Here is a 16,202-nt window from a genome sequence, read left to right as displayed (position 1 = left end):
CTTACACAAAACACAAGGCATTTATAATCAGAAATGTCTGTCCACATGCACCAAAATCGTCTCTACAACACTGTAATCAAACCTGAGGTGCTATACGCCAGTGAGGCATGGATCGTAAACACAAACATTTTCACACGGAGAAGAAAAATCATTAGGAAAATTAATGGTCCAAAACTCGCGGACAATGGATATAGGATTCACTCCAGGGACACCACAGAGAAGTTCTCCAACATCGCAGCGGAAATTAGAAAGAGGCGACATGGACACGTAAGCAGACTCCCACATATCAGACTCACCAACAGAATTCTCAGGAACATCTAGAGACCCAAGACTACTACACCTTGGATGACAAGTCAAAATTGATCTGGCAAGATCTCAGATAGATTCAGCGGACGTCATGGACAAAGGCGTCTAAAGACACAATGTGTGCAAGTGGGAAGTGATGCCAGAGAAAACAGCACCTAAATCCCAAACTCCAAAGTGGACGGAAGAAAGAAAGATAGCCTTTTAGTAATAAAGCGAGATATATTCATTTTATATAAAGGTCATGCTTATTCTGCTGTCATCTCGATAGTGTTACTCATATACACACCACACGTCTGGGAACTTTATTAAGTTTCTTATAAATAATTTCCCAATCCACTAAAACCATTCACCTGTGATCGAATTTTATTAATGCGTGTAAAAATTGCACAACGGGGGCTCCAAATCAACTGCTATTTGGGTAACGTAGATAAATTTAATTGATATTAGGCAAAAACTTTGTCCCTTAAATTTGTATGCGTAAATTAATACTGGGTAGTGATCTTGAGCCGTGATGATATCGAGCAGCTTACGTTTTATTGTTTAATGGGATAATTTAGCTTTGCAGCTGTCAATGGTTATTATAAAACACTGTTGGGTATTGGCTGGCAAATATACACCCACGATAATCCACTTTAGGAACGCTTTACTTGTAGCGTTTGCACGACATTTCGGTGTGATGACGGTAGCTGCATAACATGCCACAGACTCTTCGAGAAACTCAATGTATTATGTTGTTGTTAACCTTATCTGTGTGCTATTTAGTATGAAACTGTTTGTTTTTGTGTTTTTGCCGAAGCAATACACACGTATCACACCTAAACTAAATCCGGACTCATTCGAGAGGAACACTGAAACATTTCATTATTACCTACAGCTTACCAACAATCTCTTCACTGACGGATGGATAGATTCCATACAGCTCTGGCGAGCTCGCATAAAATCCCCAAGCCTACGGGACGCCTTCATCCAGATCTCTTTATACAGTATACTATAACACCACCCTAGACCGTAGGCAGTTCTACACATCATTGTCATTGGCAGCACACACATCAACCACAGAAAGATTCAGAACTTCTGTTGTAGGGTGCAGAGCCTTTTGGAAGCGGATTGGTCTTCCAGTCTCTCATCTAGAGTAATAACGGCGGCAGTGTCTGTAAAACGAAATTCAAATTGTCTATCTGATATTGAGATTTTCACTAAAACAAAATGGCCGTTGTACACCAATTACTTTTGATTCATTTCGCCAGAGGTTACCCCAAATAACTCTTCAAATCAGCAGCAACTTGTATGTTATTTCGTTAGTAACGAGGGTCCAATGCCTCAAAATTTGTGTAACATACTCAAATCACTCATCTGAAATCATGGACACTCAATGGACCTGAGAACATTTTACAGACTTCAACGACGCAGTGAGCGTCTCTAAGATTCCACGCTACATTTATTTTATTTATTTATATCCCATAAATCCAATACTGCGAGGCATTCGCATGGATGTAAGACGTTTCAGAATTATTACAAATAATGCAAAAGGAATACATAAAAGTACCTCTTGCAAGAGGATATCTGGTATAAGAGAAAATACACATTAATAGATATAGACAAAATTACATTAAAACTATGGTAGATATTAATAGCTAAATGAAAGACACAGTAATGTTAACAGTGATTGTGACTATCGTAATGCACAATAGCACATCAAATTAGTAAATGCAAAATGCAATGATATCTTGTGAGTTGAATTTAGCAATACACTACAGACAAATACGACCGGTTTCATCCGTTTTTACTGCATGCTAGGGTTGGTTGGTTGATTTGGGGAAGGGGGGGGGGGGGGGAGACCAAATTGCGAGGTCATCGGTCTCATCGGATTAGGGAAGGATGTGAAGGAAGTCGGCCGTGCCCTTTCAAAGGAACCATCCCGATATCTGCCTGAAGCGATTTTGGGAAATCACAGAAAACCTAAATCAGGATGGCCGAAGGCGGGATTGACCCGTCGTCCTACCGAATGTGAGTCCACTGTGTTAACAACTGCGCCACCTCGCTCGGTGCATGCTAGGGAGTTACAAACCTACAGGCTATTACATGTCGAACATATGTAATTGTGCCTTGAGAACACCGTGTCTAACAAAGTGTTCGTTCTTTCTTTTAAAAAACCGTTATCTGCATGTAACACATTTCATTTTGTACGACCAGAATGTAGCCTTGTTACCTGAGGAAAAGGAACTGCAATGATGCCCTCAGCGCGTCTTACACAATTAACACACTGTTCTGCACTTTTGTCTTAGTCACTATTAATCTGCTGCTACGAATACGGAAAGATTAAGCGTGTGCGATTTTCGTCTTTCTTTGTAGCTGTTGGTAAGGCTGTAATAATACGTAATAAAGGTTTTCAGAAGAGAATCTACTACACTCTCAACTTATGCTTCATTTCATCTGGATTTCTATTCTACACACTTCTTCATCCCCTTTTTAATGAACTTGGCGTGTTGTTTCATCCGTGGAAATATGTCTGCGACATTTAGTTTATGGAGCATCTAGTGCTAAAACACCATTTAACTATACATTTAAGGTATTTGCAACTTCAAGCGTTTCGTTTCCATTTTCCATGCTGTGTTCCTTAATCTTTAACTGAAAATCTTTCGTTCAAAATATGTGAAAATCATCATGTCTAGTTCTGTATCAACAATTCTGAAGTCATCTAACAAAACAATTCTTAATTTTTAGTATAGGAGGGCTGATGACCTCAGATGTTGAGTCCCATATTACTCAGAGCCATTTCAGTATAGGGAAGACACAAGAGACCAAATAATTTGGTGACATTTGCACTGAGCTATGTGCATTTGGGAGCAATAGGCATAACCTACGCTTATCCTAATATATCTGGTAGTTTGTTTCTCGCATATCGCAATAACGACGTTATTTTTCAGTTAATGTTGTTGGACCGTATCTGATCTGTAATATTTCATTTTATATAGCAACATTCAACGCTTCGAATATTCAGTTGATACAGAATGGCTTCAATCCCTCTACTGTTTACGTCGACAAAACTAAAATGTAATCGTACTGTAAGCGTAACGTGGCGCTAGTTTTTGAAAACGTCTTCCTACATGGATGTAAAGTCATATGGGTTCTGGTGGTTGAGTTTCCATATGCCCTCTCCACGGCTGTTTAACCCGTATTTGCATGAACATAATAACTAATTATAGAAGTAACTCAGGAATGTAAAGTATGAAGTGTGTTTTTGTTCATAAGCTGGCAAATAACAGACTCTCGATGAATACAGAAACCTACGAATAGCACATTTCAGTTTCGCATTCATTTTGGTCACAGATAAACTACAGTTGGACTCGCCTAGTCTGAGTGCTCAATGAATTTACATTAATTTCGGATGCTTTCTAGTTTAATAAATAATGACAGGAAAAGACACACTATCAGAATCAAACATTTCAACATGGGAGTAGCCAAGAAATACAAGATGCCCTGTAGACAAAAAGAAAATCCTTTTTCTCTTTCTTACCTGTACAGAATAAGACACATATGAGTAAAAATATCTTATACTGACATCTACCTGCTCCGTGAGTAACGTAATGAAGTGTTGTGGTATAGTCTTACAGACAGAAGTTATTTGAAAATTATTGTTCTCCGTATTACGATATTTGCAAAACAGCAAGTTCGTTACCGGTCGTGGGACTCTTTCTTATCCGTCTTCGTAGGCCTCTTTAATCAATGACCACCATATAAAAATTTCACTATTCGTACTCAGGCTGATTATTCAGTTATTGTGTGAAGATTCTATACCCCATAAGACTGCCAGGGTCTGTTCAACTACTGATGGTAAGCAAGAATGACGGAAACGGCTTTATTCAAAATGCCTTCACAGCTTTCTACTTCTATGTATGGTTGTCAGGAGGACACTAATGCTAATTATGTACAACGAACTTGTGTAAGACATTGTAACACTTGCACATTCGTTCATGAATAGAAAATTGGATGCCAAGCATAACGACCACTACTACCAATAGATGATCTCCAACAGCAGAACCGAAGTAATAATAGCTTAATGATATCTTTCGAGATACTTTCACTAAGTGGATGTACATAAGTAGTGACATACCTCTAAAAACAGACCTACGCTTCACATGCAGAAGTTGCACTAGCAATACAAAGGATCCAGAACCGAGTTTTGGGAGTCGGTGTTTTCACAAAATCAGCAAAGCGAACATTTCTTATGGAAGCATTTTATTATTGACACGACGGAGCTGATACCAGTATTCGTTGTCTGGCTTTGCATGATACCTGACGTCACAGCAGTTCGTTCCCTTAATTCACAGTAGGGGGCACTGCAGCGCGATCGCACGGTGACGTCACAGACAGAGCACATATAAGGAGAGGAAGAGGGCGCTGTGCGCTATTTGATCGTTGTCCTCCATAGTGTGTGGTAAGGTCGGTGCAGAAATGGAGCCTTTCTACTCGCTGTTGTCTGTGATGGGGCTGGCGGTCGTGTGTCCGTCCATCTTTTGTTTCGACTTTGATATCATCGGCAGCCTACCACCAGAAATCGCGATAACCATCTTGAGGTATGTTTCTTTATAATTTATCAATGTAGTGTGACTGCCAGTGCACAATGTATCGAGATAGTTCCTGGTAACATTCTCGTTCGTGTAATGTCTTCGTTATTCAGTGGGATTCCTAATTACTTTTCTGTAATGTATTTTCCTCAGTAGCAGTTGCTTCGGAACTGTCATTAAAAAAGTGATGTTGTGCTGACGGTATTCAGTTAATCCTTGCTGCCTAATGAAGCCGACGATTTACAGGACGAAAAGTCCAACCGGAAAGTCAAATCCCGTTTCTAGAAATTGTAGCTGACAACTCGTCGAGGGTCACTTAGTACTGAACAGGAACGAGTGGTATTTGTTTGGTTGTGGTAGTTTGTTCTAACGACTTATTCCTTATGTACTTAAACATAAAATTGCGTGCTGTACGCTACAAAGCCACCCTTGAGATTTCACGTGGTGTTACGTTTACCTTCGGTACAAGTGTGTAAATCTCCTTACAAAAAAAGAGCTCATACTTTTTGAATTGATATTGTGTTTCGATTGAACCTAGTGATGCGATGAAGGTGGGAGATGTTTGATCATAGTCACTTACGTGGATTGTGTACCGTAGCCTCCTTGATTGCAACCATTCGTGTTAGTAGCAGTTTCGACGTTCGCAGTGTTCACGAAATGCGGTGGAGACTAGAAGCTTCTCGTCAATACAAAACCTGATAACCACTTGGTGTAAGGTGTAGTTTGTATGTGAAGGTGCGAAGTTAAGTGTGAGTATGTAATTGTAATCAGGCTATCTGTTTATAGGTGAACACTGCTTTCGTGTGGTTTTAAAATGTTCATATTTTAATTAACGTTGTTCTATGTGCATGCCATTCTTTTTGTTAGTTTTTTTATTTTTTCTCCTTTATTGGGGAGCTTAGTACTACCATAGCTTAAACTGAGCTGTGCGCCATGTTTTCCCCAAAGTATAATATATCCATATTTGTTTACATATGAGTCACGAAGCAAGTGGAGCTTGCTAATTAAATGTATTTCAAGAATTCGTCTGAAGTATTGGCGGCCGCTCAGCTGTGAACTGCACTAACTTTTGCAGAAATGATTTCTACGTGTTTAGATTTTCAAGTGACACAGAATTAAGAACTGTATAGGCCATAAATTGCTAGACAGGCAACTAGGGACCAGTACATCGCGTTCAATTGTGTGTTGTACGTATATGTGAATGAAAGTGGTTATAAATATGAAACCAACCGTGTACAATTGCGTTTCTTCCCCCGGTCGAAAACTTTACTGAAGCAGTTCGTCTCAAGATTGTTAGATTCCTGAGATACTTTTGCAAGTGACAAAGTGAAGAGTAATACTTGTGATATGTTCCCATAAACATACATACTCGATCCGAATAATACTTAATCCCGATTCTTATATGGACGAGTGATAATTTAGATAATTTCATAGCGGTTAGATCATTGGGAGAGCACTTGCAACTCCATAACCACCATATATGAAGGTATTGGTACTTCTCTTGTTTGATATTTACGAACTACCACACAAGTTCCGGGCACATATTTCTATAGTCGTGTAATATATTTCTAAATATCCCTCTACACAGTAAACACTGTCTGACAGAATTCACAGATGGAATATCAAATATTTAATAGGTGAGAATTTGCGTCAATAGTTTAGCCACCCACATTGTGAAAATTGTGGAATAATGTGCGTTTGGGGGAAACCTGACGGGTTATTCAGCCTGTTTCGTAGGAGCCCTAGATGTGGTTGGTTGGGTTCATGTTCCATTTTAGAGGATATAATGTGTGTCTTCACTAAACGGCAGTTCTGTGTGTTCATTCGTCTTCATACATGAGTAGTTAGAAAGATCGTGGTGCTTAATCATTCAAAAGCGGTTATAAGTAATGTTAGTGTATCACTGACATGAGGGTTTCCGTCTGGTAGGATTCTTACTGGAGTTGTGTGTATACTGGTTTTGAGTTATTGTACTGTTGGTATTTTATGGCTACAGATTGGTTTTTGGCTTTCTAGTAGTTATTTTGGTGTGATGTTGATGAATGATCGTGTAATTAGTCTTTTCTCGTTTATGGGTATGACTACGACACTGCATGGAGATTTGGATAGATTATTGGTTCTCAGCCATTCGAGATGTTTTCCAGTGGAAGTGTTGCCTTTGCCAGAGAGGTCTGTTCAAAGTCCATTAATTATTTTGTGCGCTAGACAGTAAAGGAAAGGGTGTGCGGCTGAAAGGTTATTGTCGAAACTGAGTTGGCCTTTGGGAAGGTGAAACCTGTGAAGGATAGTTGCGTTTTGGGAACGTGGTAGTGAGATCTGTTGTTTGAGGGGTTGGGTGTTGTGACGTAATTTTTAGGATGGTGGGTTGACGGACAAAACCATTATTTGTTTTATTAGTTGAACACATTGAGGATGGGTCTATTATTGTTTCTCAGTCATCTTGTACACACACACACACACACACACACACACACACACACACACACACACACACACAATATTGATATGGGGGGGGGGGGGTTGCGTGGACTGTTTATCATAGTTCAGTAGCTAGTTTATAGAAAGAGGTGCATTGTGATATTTCAGGGTGTGGTGTAGTAGAACTAGTAATGTCCTCTACCAAAGAAATATAACTGTTATGCTCCCATCGTTTGGTTTTGCAATTCTAATAGCAGCCGTGTTTACCTGATATTGTAATACCACCATTTCTCAAGATATACGGTTGCATGTGTTATCACGCTCTACCGAAACTATCACGCTTAAGGCAAATATTGAATTAGTCCTGTGCTTCGTGAAACGCGTGACTAACGTTGTCTTAACATTGCAACATGCACAAAGCAATTGTTGCACTATTTTATGTAGGTAGAGACCGAGGCCAATTTTTAATTGTTTTTATTAATATTACATTCGTTAGAGCGTCACATTTTATATCGGTTTTCGTTTATTACTATTTAAACTTGTGTAACTTTTAGCTTCTTTTCGGTAGTTCTAGATCTTGTGGCATGCCGTTCATATTAAAAGTTCGTCTACATATCGTCTGCGTTTCATGAATCTGAATACCATTCCTCAGTGACGTGGCTGCATCGGATAGTATCAGAAACTTATTTCCATTTGTCAATCACACTGCATTTAAAAGAAGTACTGCAAGAAAAAGATGTAGTCTAAGGAAATATGCTCAAAACATTGTGAGTCTTTCTAAATGCTGAACGTCAGTTGTGTGCAACGATTAGAAAAGTCATTGTTCATGTAATATTTCTTCCAATATTTTGTGTAATGTTGGCGTAGCTGCAACACTGTAATGGTAGCCATAAAATTCCACAATATCCTCGTAAGTGTGGACTTGTCCATCCCAAGCGTTTTATGCTACGTCAACTGCAATCCACGGCGTAAAAAATGCATTGTACAGGAATGTTAGTAATTTTCAGTGAGCTTGGTCATAGAGCAATTGCAACTCAAGAATGTTTCCCGTGTTTATTTGATAAATGGTTTTACAGTAGTCGTTATATAGGATGTTCCCCTTTACAAAACTCGAACATGCATCAGAAGAGTACTTGTGTTTTTTGTTACTGAACCATTGCAAAACAAATTAAAGCCATGATTTACGTTTAATTTCATGGCTAATTTGTGGTTTACTGAGTTAGCATTTAACTGTGGGCAATTTGTGGCACACCAACTGAAAGTGGTCATCTGCTGATTTTTCTGTGATTTGCGATGAGTACGACGACAGTGGTTGCACTGCGGTGAGCGTCATGTGATTGCGGAGGGAAGTTCATCCTACAATTAGGTGTTAACGGAATTGTATTTTGTTGGAGATGTTTTGGCCAGATAAATATTTTGCGTATTACTTTCAGATATTCATCTTCATGCAGTTAACGCACTTTTCATGCGCTATCATTTTTTTTATGTTTTCTCTTCTCTAGGCTGCAGTAAGCTGTACATGTATTTTAAAGCTATTTCAAAAGTAGTGGATGTAACAGAGGTACTGCTACTGTATCGTGAAGTCAATTGCAACGTAGATATTTTTAATTGTGCGAGTCTTTCGACTGGAAAGCTTCTAGGCGTTGACGGTTGTTACATACGCAACGAGAAAACGGTTTAGTCGTTCACTCAAGTGAGCTCTGTGAAGCTGAACAGAAGGAAAATTGTGTGATGTTGCTGGACTTTGTTCGTAGAGTTTCTGTAGCAATTGTTACCTGTTAAGCAAATAATAGTAATGTAGCTTCTTCGTTTTATATGAAAGACAGCTCTGGAGAAAGTCATTGCAATTATTTAGTGTAGTTGCTGACATCTTCCCAGATGTTTGTAGAATATTGTTAATCGATTTAGAACGTAGTTTTGTTTCCCGCACGATGGCACTCCCTATATTGTAAGCAGTCGGAAGTCTCTCAAAGGGCCTTGCGTGTTATCGCAGCTTTTATTTTTCTAAACGGTGTAGCAACTATATCAAACTACACCGTTTCCGACGCGTTTGATCAGATTGCGTTTAACTTTTCGTAGTGATGGTTATTTTACAGTATCAACTGGACTGCAGTAAACCATATAAATATTATAATGCAAAGAAATGTTACGTGACACAATAGTGGAGTACCATTCTGACGGGAAACTGACGGTGTTTGTTGAATAAGTGATAAGCCCCACAAAGAGTAATGATTTGATTGCGCAATGTGGACACACTCAGAGGTGATGGAACTTGGCAAATTTGGATTTTATATACAACATGTAATTAGTTTCATAATTATATTTAAGTTTAAAGGCCACTACAAAGCACTCAGTTTATCTAACGACTGACACACCAATTTCGTGACAGCCTACACACGTGTCACCCGGCTGCACTCCGCGGTTACAACTCCGTCCTGTTGTTGTTACTTGTTTAACATAAATTCATTTTTTTGTTCTACGACATCCAGCTGGTTTTACACAAAAACAAAGGAGAGGATTTGCCTAGGCTGTTTTAGAGGTACAAATCATTAAAAAAAGTCAAGAGAAAATTGTGTAAAAGGATGCGAAAGTAATTCACCCAAGTTCTGTTACTCGAGCAGTTGGGATCAGATGATTTTTCCATATTTATCTAAGAATAAATGAATCGTGCATTTCGGAGTGGCTGGACATCATCAAATTCTGGGGTGTTGTATCTCCACAGCTTTAGCTAATTGATTCCTGAAATCTGCAATGTAACTTACAGATGACTGAGGAAATACATGACGATAAAAGAAAACTAAAGGATGTTGATGTGAACATTGTTTATGTAAGTAGTATAAAATCAGCTATAAGATCAGGAAACTCATTGTAAATTCGAAAATTAGTAACGACACATAGTGGTTACATACAACATATACCTAAGAAATGAAGCACCTTGAAAAAAAGACGAAAGAATCCCACAGTTTGCTCTCCATTGCATAGGGCTTGGATGTTGGCTGGATTGACTGACACAACGATGAAGCAATTATATTTTTCGACTTCAAGCCCATTCAATATCGATACGTCAATTTTTGTACTTCATTTCCTACAAGTATCGGTTATAAAACCAGAATGAGTTTTACTTTACGTGCCACAAACAACATTTTGGATTGGTTAAAGAATGAAACAATGTGCTTCATTTCTTGCTTCAGTATTGCTATACTCATCCGATGTATCCCAAATATATTTGCAGTCTTTACATTTCTCCAGAAACACTGTCCTCAAGGTTTCGTCCATATCTCACTTTGTCGGGTATATTGTGACTGCATTTGATCCCACGATCTTTTGTCGGAAGATTGCAAAATTTGTTGGGTGTGGTTTTGATGTCTGCTGTCGTCTGGTCCTACCTGCCCAACATCCCGACGAGAAATGTTCGGCGTTCAGTCAAAACGCCTACTCACGTCTAATGTGTCGGTTTGTTGGTCGTGTGTAAGGCCGTTAGTGTCACTACAGTAACGAAGGTTTCATTGCACTGTATCTGCTGCTTTGATTTTTCTCTGTATGCATCGATGTTGTCACTCTTGAAAAGCGATGGTATGCTAAAGGCGCGCATTTTGTGTTGCAGGCAGCTTGACGAAGAGGCACTGTGGGCGGCGAGCCGCGTGAGTCGCCGCTGGAGCCGGCTGTGCAGGGCGGACGCGGTGCTGCAGCGGAGGCTGCGCCAGCAAGAGGCGCTGCGCCGGCGGCGGGCAGAGGCGCGCGTCTGGGCCGTCCAATTCGCTGCCGCGCCTGCCGGCAGGGATCTGCAGACCGCGCTGAAGGTGCGCAACATCAGGCGGCCGCTCCAACACGTCCCAGCAGGTGAGTAGCTTCTCGGCAATAAAATTGTAACTCTTACTTTGGTAGGGTTTACAGCTTAACTGTAAGCATTTCCAGTGGACGAACTGCGTTGGACTGTTACTGTGAAGTGGCTCAACTGGACCCGTTTCATGAATGCTAGACGTACTTCGGTCTTAGCGGGTTTACTGTATTAACAACACTTTACATAGAATTGAGACTTGAAAAATAGCCTCTGGAAAAGCGATGAGCTGAATTGTTCATTTATTCGCCTAAGCAAAGCCCGTTTAGTTTCTAATTGCCCTACAATCAACTGAGATTTGTTGGATACAAGAACGGGTTTGTTTCAATTGTTGCTCCTAAATGTCAAGAGATAGTCGTAGAAAGCAGAGAGGATCGGTCGTAGGCAGAAACGAGGTCAAAGTCGACGTGTCACGGTGGCATGGTCGGCAATTTGACCTTCTAAATACAACTTGCACACGCCACATGATGTCGTGCCACAGTTCACGCAGGCGCATCTTAATACACTTGTTGCCTGGGTATGTGTAAGTATAGGATACTTAAGAAACCGATCCTGTTGTAGAATTGATGAAGGTACTTGATTTTGTAGTTCACCTCGTGATTGTGGCTAATTCTTTTACATCAGCCACGCAACACAGGGAATTATACGCAATTCTTTGTCTATAGTACAAGAGGATCACTTTTGGAGAGGTCATATACTTAGTCCCAAGAGGCAAGTGCCCCTAGATGAGCCTAGACTTCACCTTGCAGATAGTAGTCGTAGAAAGCAGAGAAGACCGACCATAGTCACTGGTGCATGGTCAGTAATTTCACCTTCTAAATAAAGCTGGCACACGCCGCATCATGTCAGGCCACAATTGACGCAAGCGCATCTTGATACACTTATTGCTTGGATCTCTGTAACTATAGGATACTGAAGAAACCGATCCTGTTATAGAATTGTCAAAGGTATATGATTTTGTAGTTCACCTCGCGCGTGTGACTAATTCTTTTACTACAGCTACGGTAGACAGGGGAATGATACGCAATCCTCTCCCTTTATTTCCCTGTTGTGTGCTTGAGTGTTCTTTCGAAGACGAGATTTGATTTTAGAGCTGCCACCACGTATTCTTCACCAAAATATTTGTGTAGCATATCATTTTGCTAATTTGGGTACATCCATTGTTGGTCTGCATATGAACGGCAGAGTAATAATTTTCATATATTTTAAGAGTAGTTCTTGTCTGTAATAGAATATCCTTCCGTGTTTACCATGGCTGAAATAAATGAATTAGTCATAATCATGAAGTAAACTGCAAAATAAAATAATATTTGTCTATACTACAAGAGGATCGCTTTTAGAGAGGCAAATGCCTCTAGATTAGCTTGTCAGTGACAGCTCGTATTTCACATTGGGGGAGGGGAGGTTACCATTAATAACGCTCTTCACAGCCACTGACTGATCCTTGCTGTTTTCTTTGGTTCCCATTTACAAAGCTATGTTGGTAACGCTAAACACAGCTCGAATAACACTGGATATTATTGACGTACATTTGACACACAATCGTTTCCCCATCAATCCAGTCACTGACAAGCAATAGGACAGATTGGAAACTGAACGGGCTTTGCAAAACAATTACATGAACAAATCATGGGATCACTTTCAGAAGCGTATGTGCACTTATCTTATTAACGGGCAACATGTAGGACGAGCACTGCCCCCCTCTCCAACAATAGAATAGCTGTAGAAAGGACCCTCATGTATCCTGAAAAATGAGACTGGCTACGTTGCCATAGAACCTATCTGAATGTCGAAGTAAAGAAAACTCATTGATATTGTCTGGTGATGCATAGAGGAGACCGTCTTGGGGTATGTAGTGAATTTTTAGTTAACATCATCTTGCACAATTTCGTTTCCTACTCACTCCTATATGAATGCCTCAAATTAATATGAATTATTGTCGTGTGCGTGCCATATAAAGAGCTGGTCAGGTTTAATAAACCAAAGATTAACGTAGCACCACGATATCACATTCTCCTTACCTCATGCCTGTTTGATTAAATAAGATTCGTCCTAGTTATGCTTTGCGCTTTTGCTTTCTGCATACTTGACCAGAGTAAGGAATTTCAGACGGGTATGAAGGGTAACGAATATGAACGCAGGAGAAGAAATTAGTATGAATCGATCATAAAAAACTCAACTGTCAAAGACTAATGCCCTTTTGAGCATGTTAATTCATGTGGATGCCGTTATCAGTTCTGTTAGACTCCACATAACCGATTTTCGCTAAATTCTTGGTTTTAATCTGTAGTCGCAACCAAAGTTTGGAAAAATCGTCAGTCCATTTAATGAAAGACAACGGGGTTATAATATGGCCAGCAACGGACTACTGAGTGTTCCGTTTAATAAACATAGCTGCAATTGAATCGTAAATATACGCAGCATTGTTACAATTAAATCCGGAGGCTTCTCTCGGCAGGCCTGAGTAAGGGTATGCATTGACGGCAAACACTATTCCTACCCATAATTTAGACGCATCAGGGACACAATGACGTGGTTGAAATACGTCACGAAGGTTACACATTGATTGACTGATTTATCACAATGGGTGAAACTTATCAAACTATGGACACGAGGTGGTGTCTATCGTACATACATTTCGTATGTCTGAATGTTAACAACCCTTTCCCATTCAGTAATTGTTATAATTGAGTTTTGCTTCAGCTCGCACAAAATTTTAAGTCCCGCTTGTGGTGAACACTATGTATATGCATGCTCTATATTTGTCTTGTAAGGCAAGGATCATTTCCTTCAGGTGTTTTGCGCTGTTTCCTGCAAATGTTAATAAATCAATTGTGTAACGTCTTGTAGCTTGTTCATTGAGATTTGTAAGTAGCCTGCATCAGTTTTCCAGAAAGCTTGTAATAGTGGCATAATTCCCATGTTTCAGGTCGACCGCAGCCGTATGCAGCTCCTGCGAGCGCGCAGAATACGAAGACGCAGAAGAAATCGAGGCGGTTGCCAGCACCTGGTGCTCAGGGTGCGTCCCTGTTGTCTCGAGGCAGCTCCACTACTTCTGCCAACAGACCGTTACGAATATGAAAACTGTATTTTACGCCAATAAACTACTTAAAATCCACACAATGTGTTTTCCTTGCCACCCAAGACACAATCTTAGTGAATTGCATTTTAAATTACGAATATTATTTTTATAAAGCCAATCGATTTACGAATATCGTTCAGTAATAAGTAACTTAGCTATAAAAGGTATGTATAAGGATACACAATTAAGAGATAATCACTTGTACTGCCCTTGCTACACGAGGACTATAAATGATGGGACTGAGCTTACATCATAAGGAAACGTATTCTTTAACGAAAACGGAACTCGAGTAAACCGCTATAATTTAGCAAGAAGTAAATAGGTTTAACACGTTGACTGCTTCAACCTTAGTTGCGAATGTTTCAACGCCAGGAAAGCATCACGGCGTTCGTGTCTGCTGTGGCCGGCAACGGCCTTACTGCCGTCAACTAGTTAAGTGGAAAGGAAGAAACTATTACGCCGGTATTCAGAAATATCGCTACTTAATAAAAATTACTTGTCTTTTGTTTTCATGGGTTAATTAGTTAAGATTAACGTTGACATGTAGAACTGCTCCAGATAGTTCTGTTCATTTCAGTCAGTGACAAGAGCAACAATCATTTTTCTCTATCATCTTTAAATAGATCGCCAACATTACGGAAAGAGACATTCCCGTATTTGGTTAGGCGTTTGGTGATAATTAACAGTATTACTAATAATATTGCATAATCAATAATTTTCTTTTATCTCCTTAGTTCAGTCTGCTGCAGTAAATATAATTAAACTTGATGTGGATTCGACGTGAAGATAAAAGTAATTCTTCTTGTTCTCTAATTTTTGGTTTGTAATATGAAAATAACGAATGGAAAAGCAACATTCATTGCATAGATATGCCGGTACGATATGTTTTTATGATGTTCGTATTTCTGATGTACCGTTTCCGCAAGTAATTCAAAGTATCGTGTGTGTTTAAATCAGCAAACAAATTCTCTGAACTATACATCGTGCAGTACTACAATTTGGCAAGAGAATAATACCTTACAGATGTGTCAGTGAGACAACTTTGTATTTTGCCTGGGTAAGTTCGTAGCACACTCCCATCGAGAAAATGCCAATAGAAATGTCACGGCTCAAACACACAATGCTGCTACGAATAGGAAGTCAATGCTACCAGCAGGACCATACTAAATAAACCAGTATGTGTGGTGTGTGTGTGTGTGTGTGTGTGTGTGTGTGTGTGTGTGTGTGTGTGTGTGTGTGTGTGTGTGTGTGTGTCGTTACTCTGTTTCTCAGCCCCTTACATAATAGAACACTTGAAAATTGTCAGAATAGTGGGACATACATCACTCCTCTACGAAAACGAGACGCCGAGTCAATCGGACTAAGCCCACACAGTCACTCAACGTCTCACCCACTACGCTCTCTTCTGAGACATACTACGGCCGATGAGGGTTTGTTTTTGTGTAATCAAATACTTTCACCGTTCGACCAGCTATAAGAAAATTCAATAACTTTCGGTACTCTCAAAGTATGACTTCTAAGAATGCCAGACAAACTTGAAAAAAATCTTTGTGTGTATGAAAAAGTCGGTTAATACACATTCCTTCACATGAAAGCCACCTTTTATACCATGTTTTCCATATAGCGTACGTCATCCGCTACAACGGTGCACAACATTGTTTACTCACCTGTAAATACTTTATTATCTACACATTTAATGTTTCTGTTTGAATGTACACATACTGATTCCACCTCTCGCACATTTTCGTCGAATGAAAATTATGTAGGTAACGAAAAGCAACTTCAAATGAAACTAGTCAGTTCTGAAATATTTGAAATAGCATAACCGTTATGTTTCTCATTAAAATTATGATTTGACTATCTGAAAATGTGTTTAGGTACATCACTTCTATGTAAGCATGCGATGTCATTTTGTTGTATCAGGACTCTGTTCTATATTGAAGACGGAAGATTTACAGTTTAAAATTTCTATTTATACCTCAGAAGTCAT

General features: G+C 39.6%; 2 protein-coding genes across 3 annotated transcripts in view; both read left to right on the top strand.

Moving 5' to 3' along the window:
• The window catches only part of LOC126299325 (uncharacterized), a 136,732-nt gene that overhangs the window by 37,073 nt on the left and 83,457 nt on the right, over positions 1–16,202 (top strand). The gene's annotated exons all lie outside the window — the stretch shown is intronic.
• Positions 4,704–14,239, top strand: LOC126299324 (uncharacterized). Of its 2 annotated transcripts, none has more exons than XM_049991152.1 (3): positions 4,704–4,883; positions 10,897–11,132; positions 14,060–14,239. In XM_049991152.1, the coding sequence occupies exons 1-3, from the start codon at positions 4,762–4,764 to the stop codon at positions 14,209–14,211; spliced, it is 510 nt and encodes a 169-aa protein (XP_049847109.1). In that variant the 5' UTR covers positions 4,704–4,761; the 3' UTR covers positions 14,212–14,239. The 2 variants fall into 2 exon arrangements, with proteins under 2 accessions (XP_049847109.1, XP_049847110.1); XM_049991153.1 differs by lacking the exon at positions 4,704–4,883 and adding an exon at positions 6,391–6,511.

The sequence above is a fragment of the Schistocerca gregaria genome, chromosome X (assembly GCF_023897955.1).
Source record: "Schistocerca gregaria isolate iqSchGreg1 chromosome X, iqSchGreg1.2, whole genome shotgun sequence".
NCBI lineage: Eukaryota > Metazoa > Arthropoda > Insecta > Orthoptera > Acrididae > Schistocerca > Schistocerca gregaria.
This window is presented reverse-complemented; position numbering and strand designations above follow the sequence as displayed.

What these genes read in the sequence shown, in the direction of transcription:
- LOC126299324 (XM_049991152.1), top strand. Translation starts at nt 4,762, where the DNA reads ATGGAGCCTTTCTACTCGCTGTTGTCTGTGATGGGGCTGGCGGTCGTG. An exon ending in ATCGCGATAACCATCTTGAG is followed by an intron (nt 4,884 to 10,896) that starts GTATGTTTCTTT and finishes TTTGTGTTGCAG; the next exon opens with GCAGCTTGACGAAGAGGCAC. An exon ending in GCTCCAACACGTCCCAGCAG is followed by an intron (nt 11,133 to 14,059) that starts GTGAGTAGCTTC and finishes CCCATGTTTCAG; the next exon opens with GTCGACCGCAGCCGTATGCA.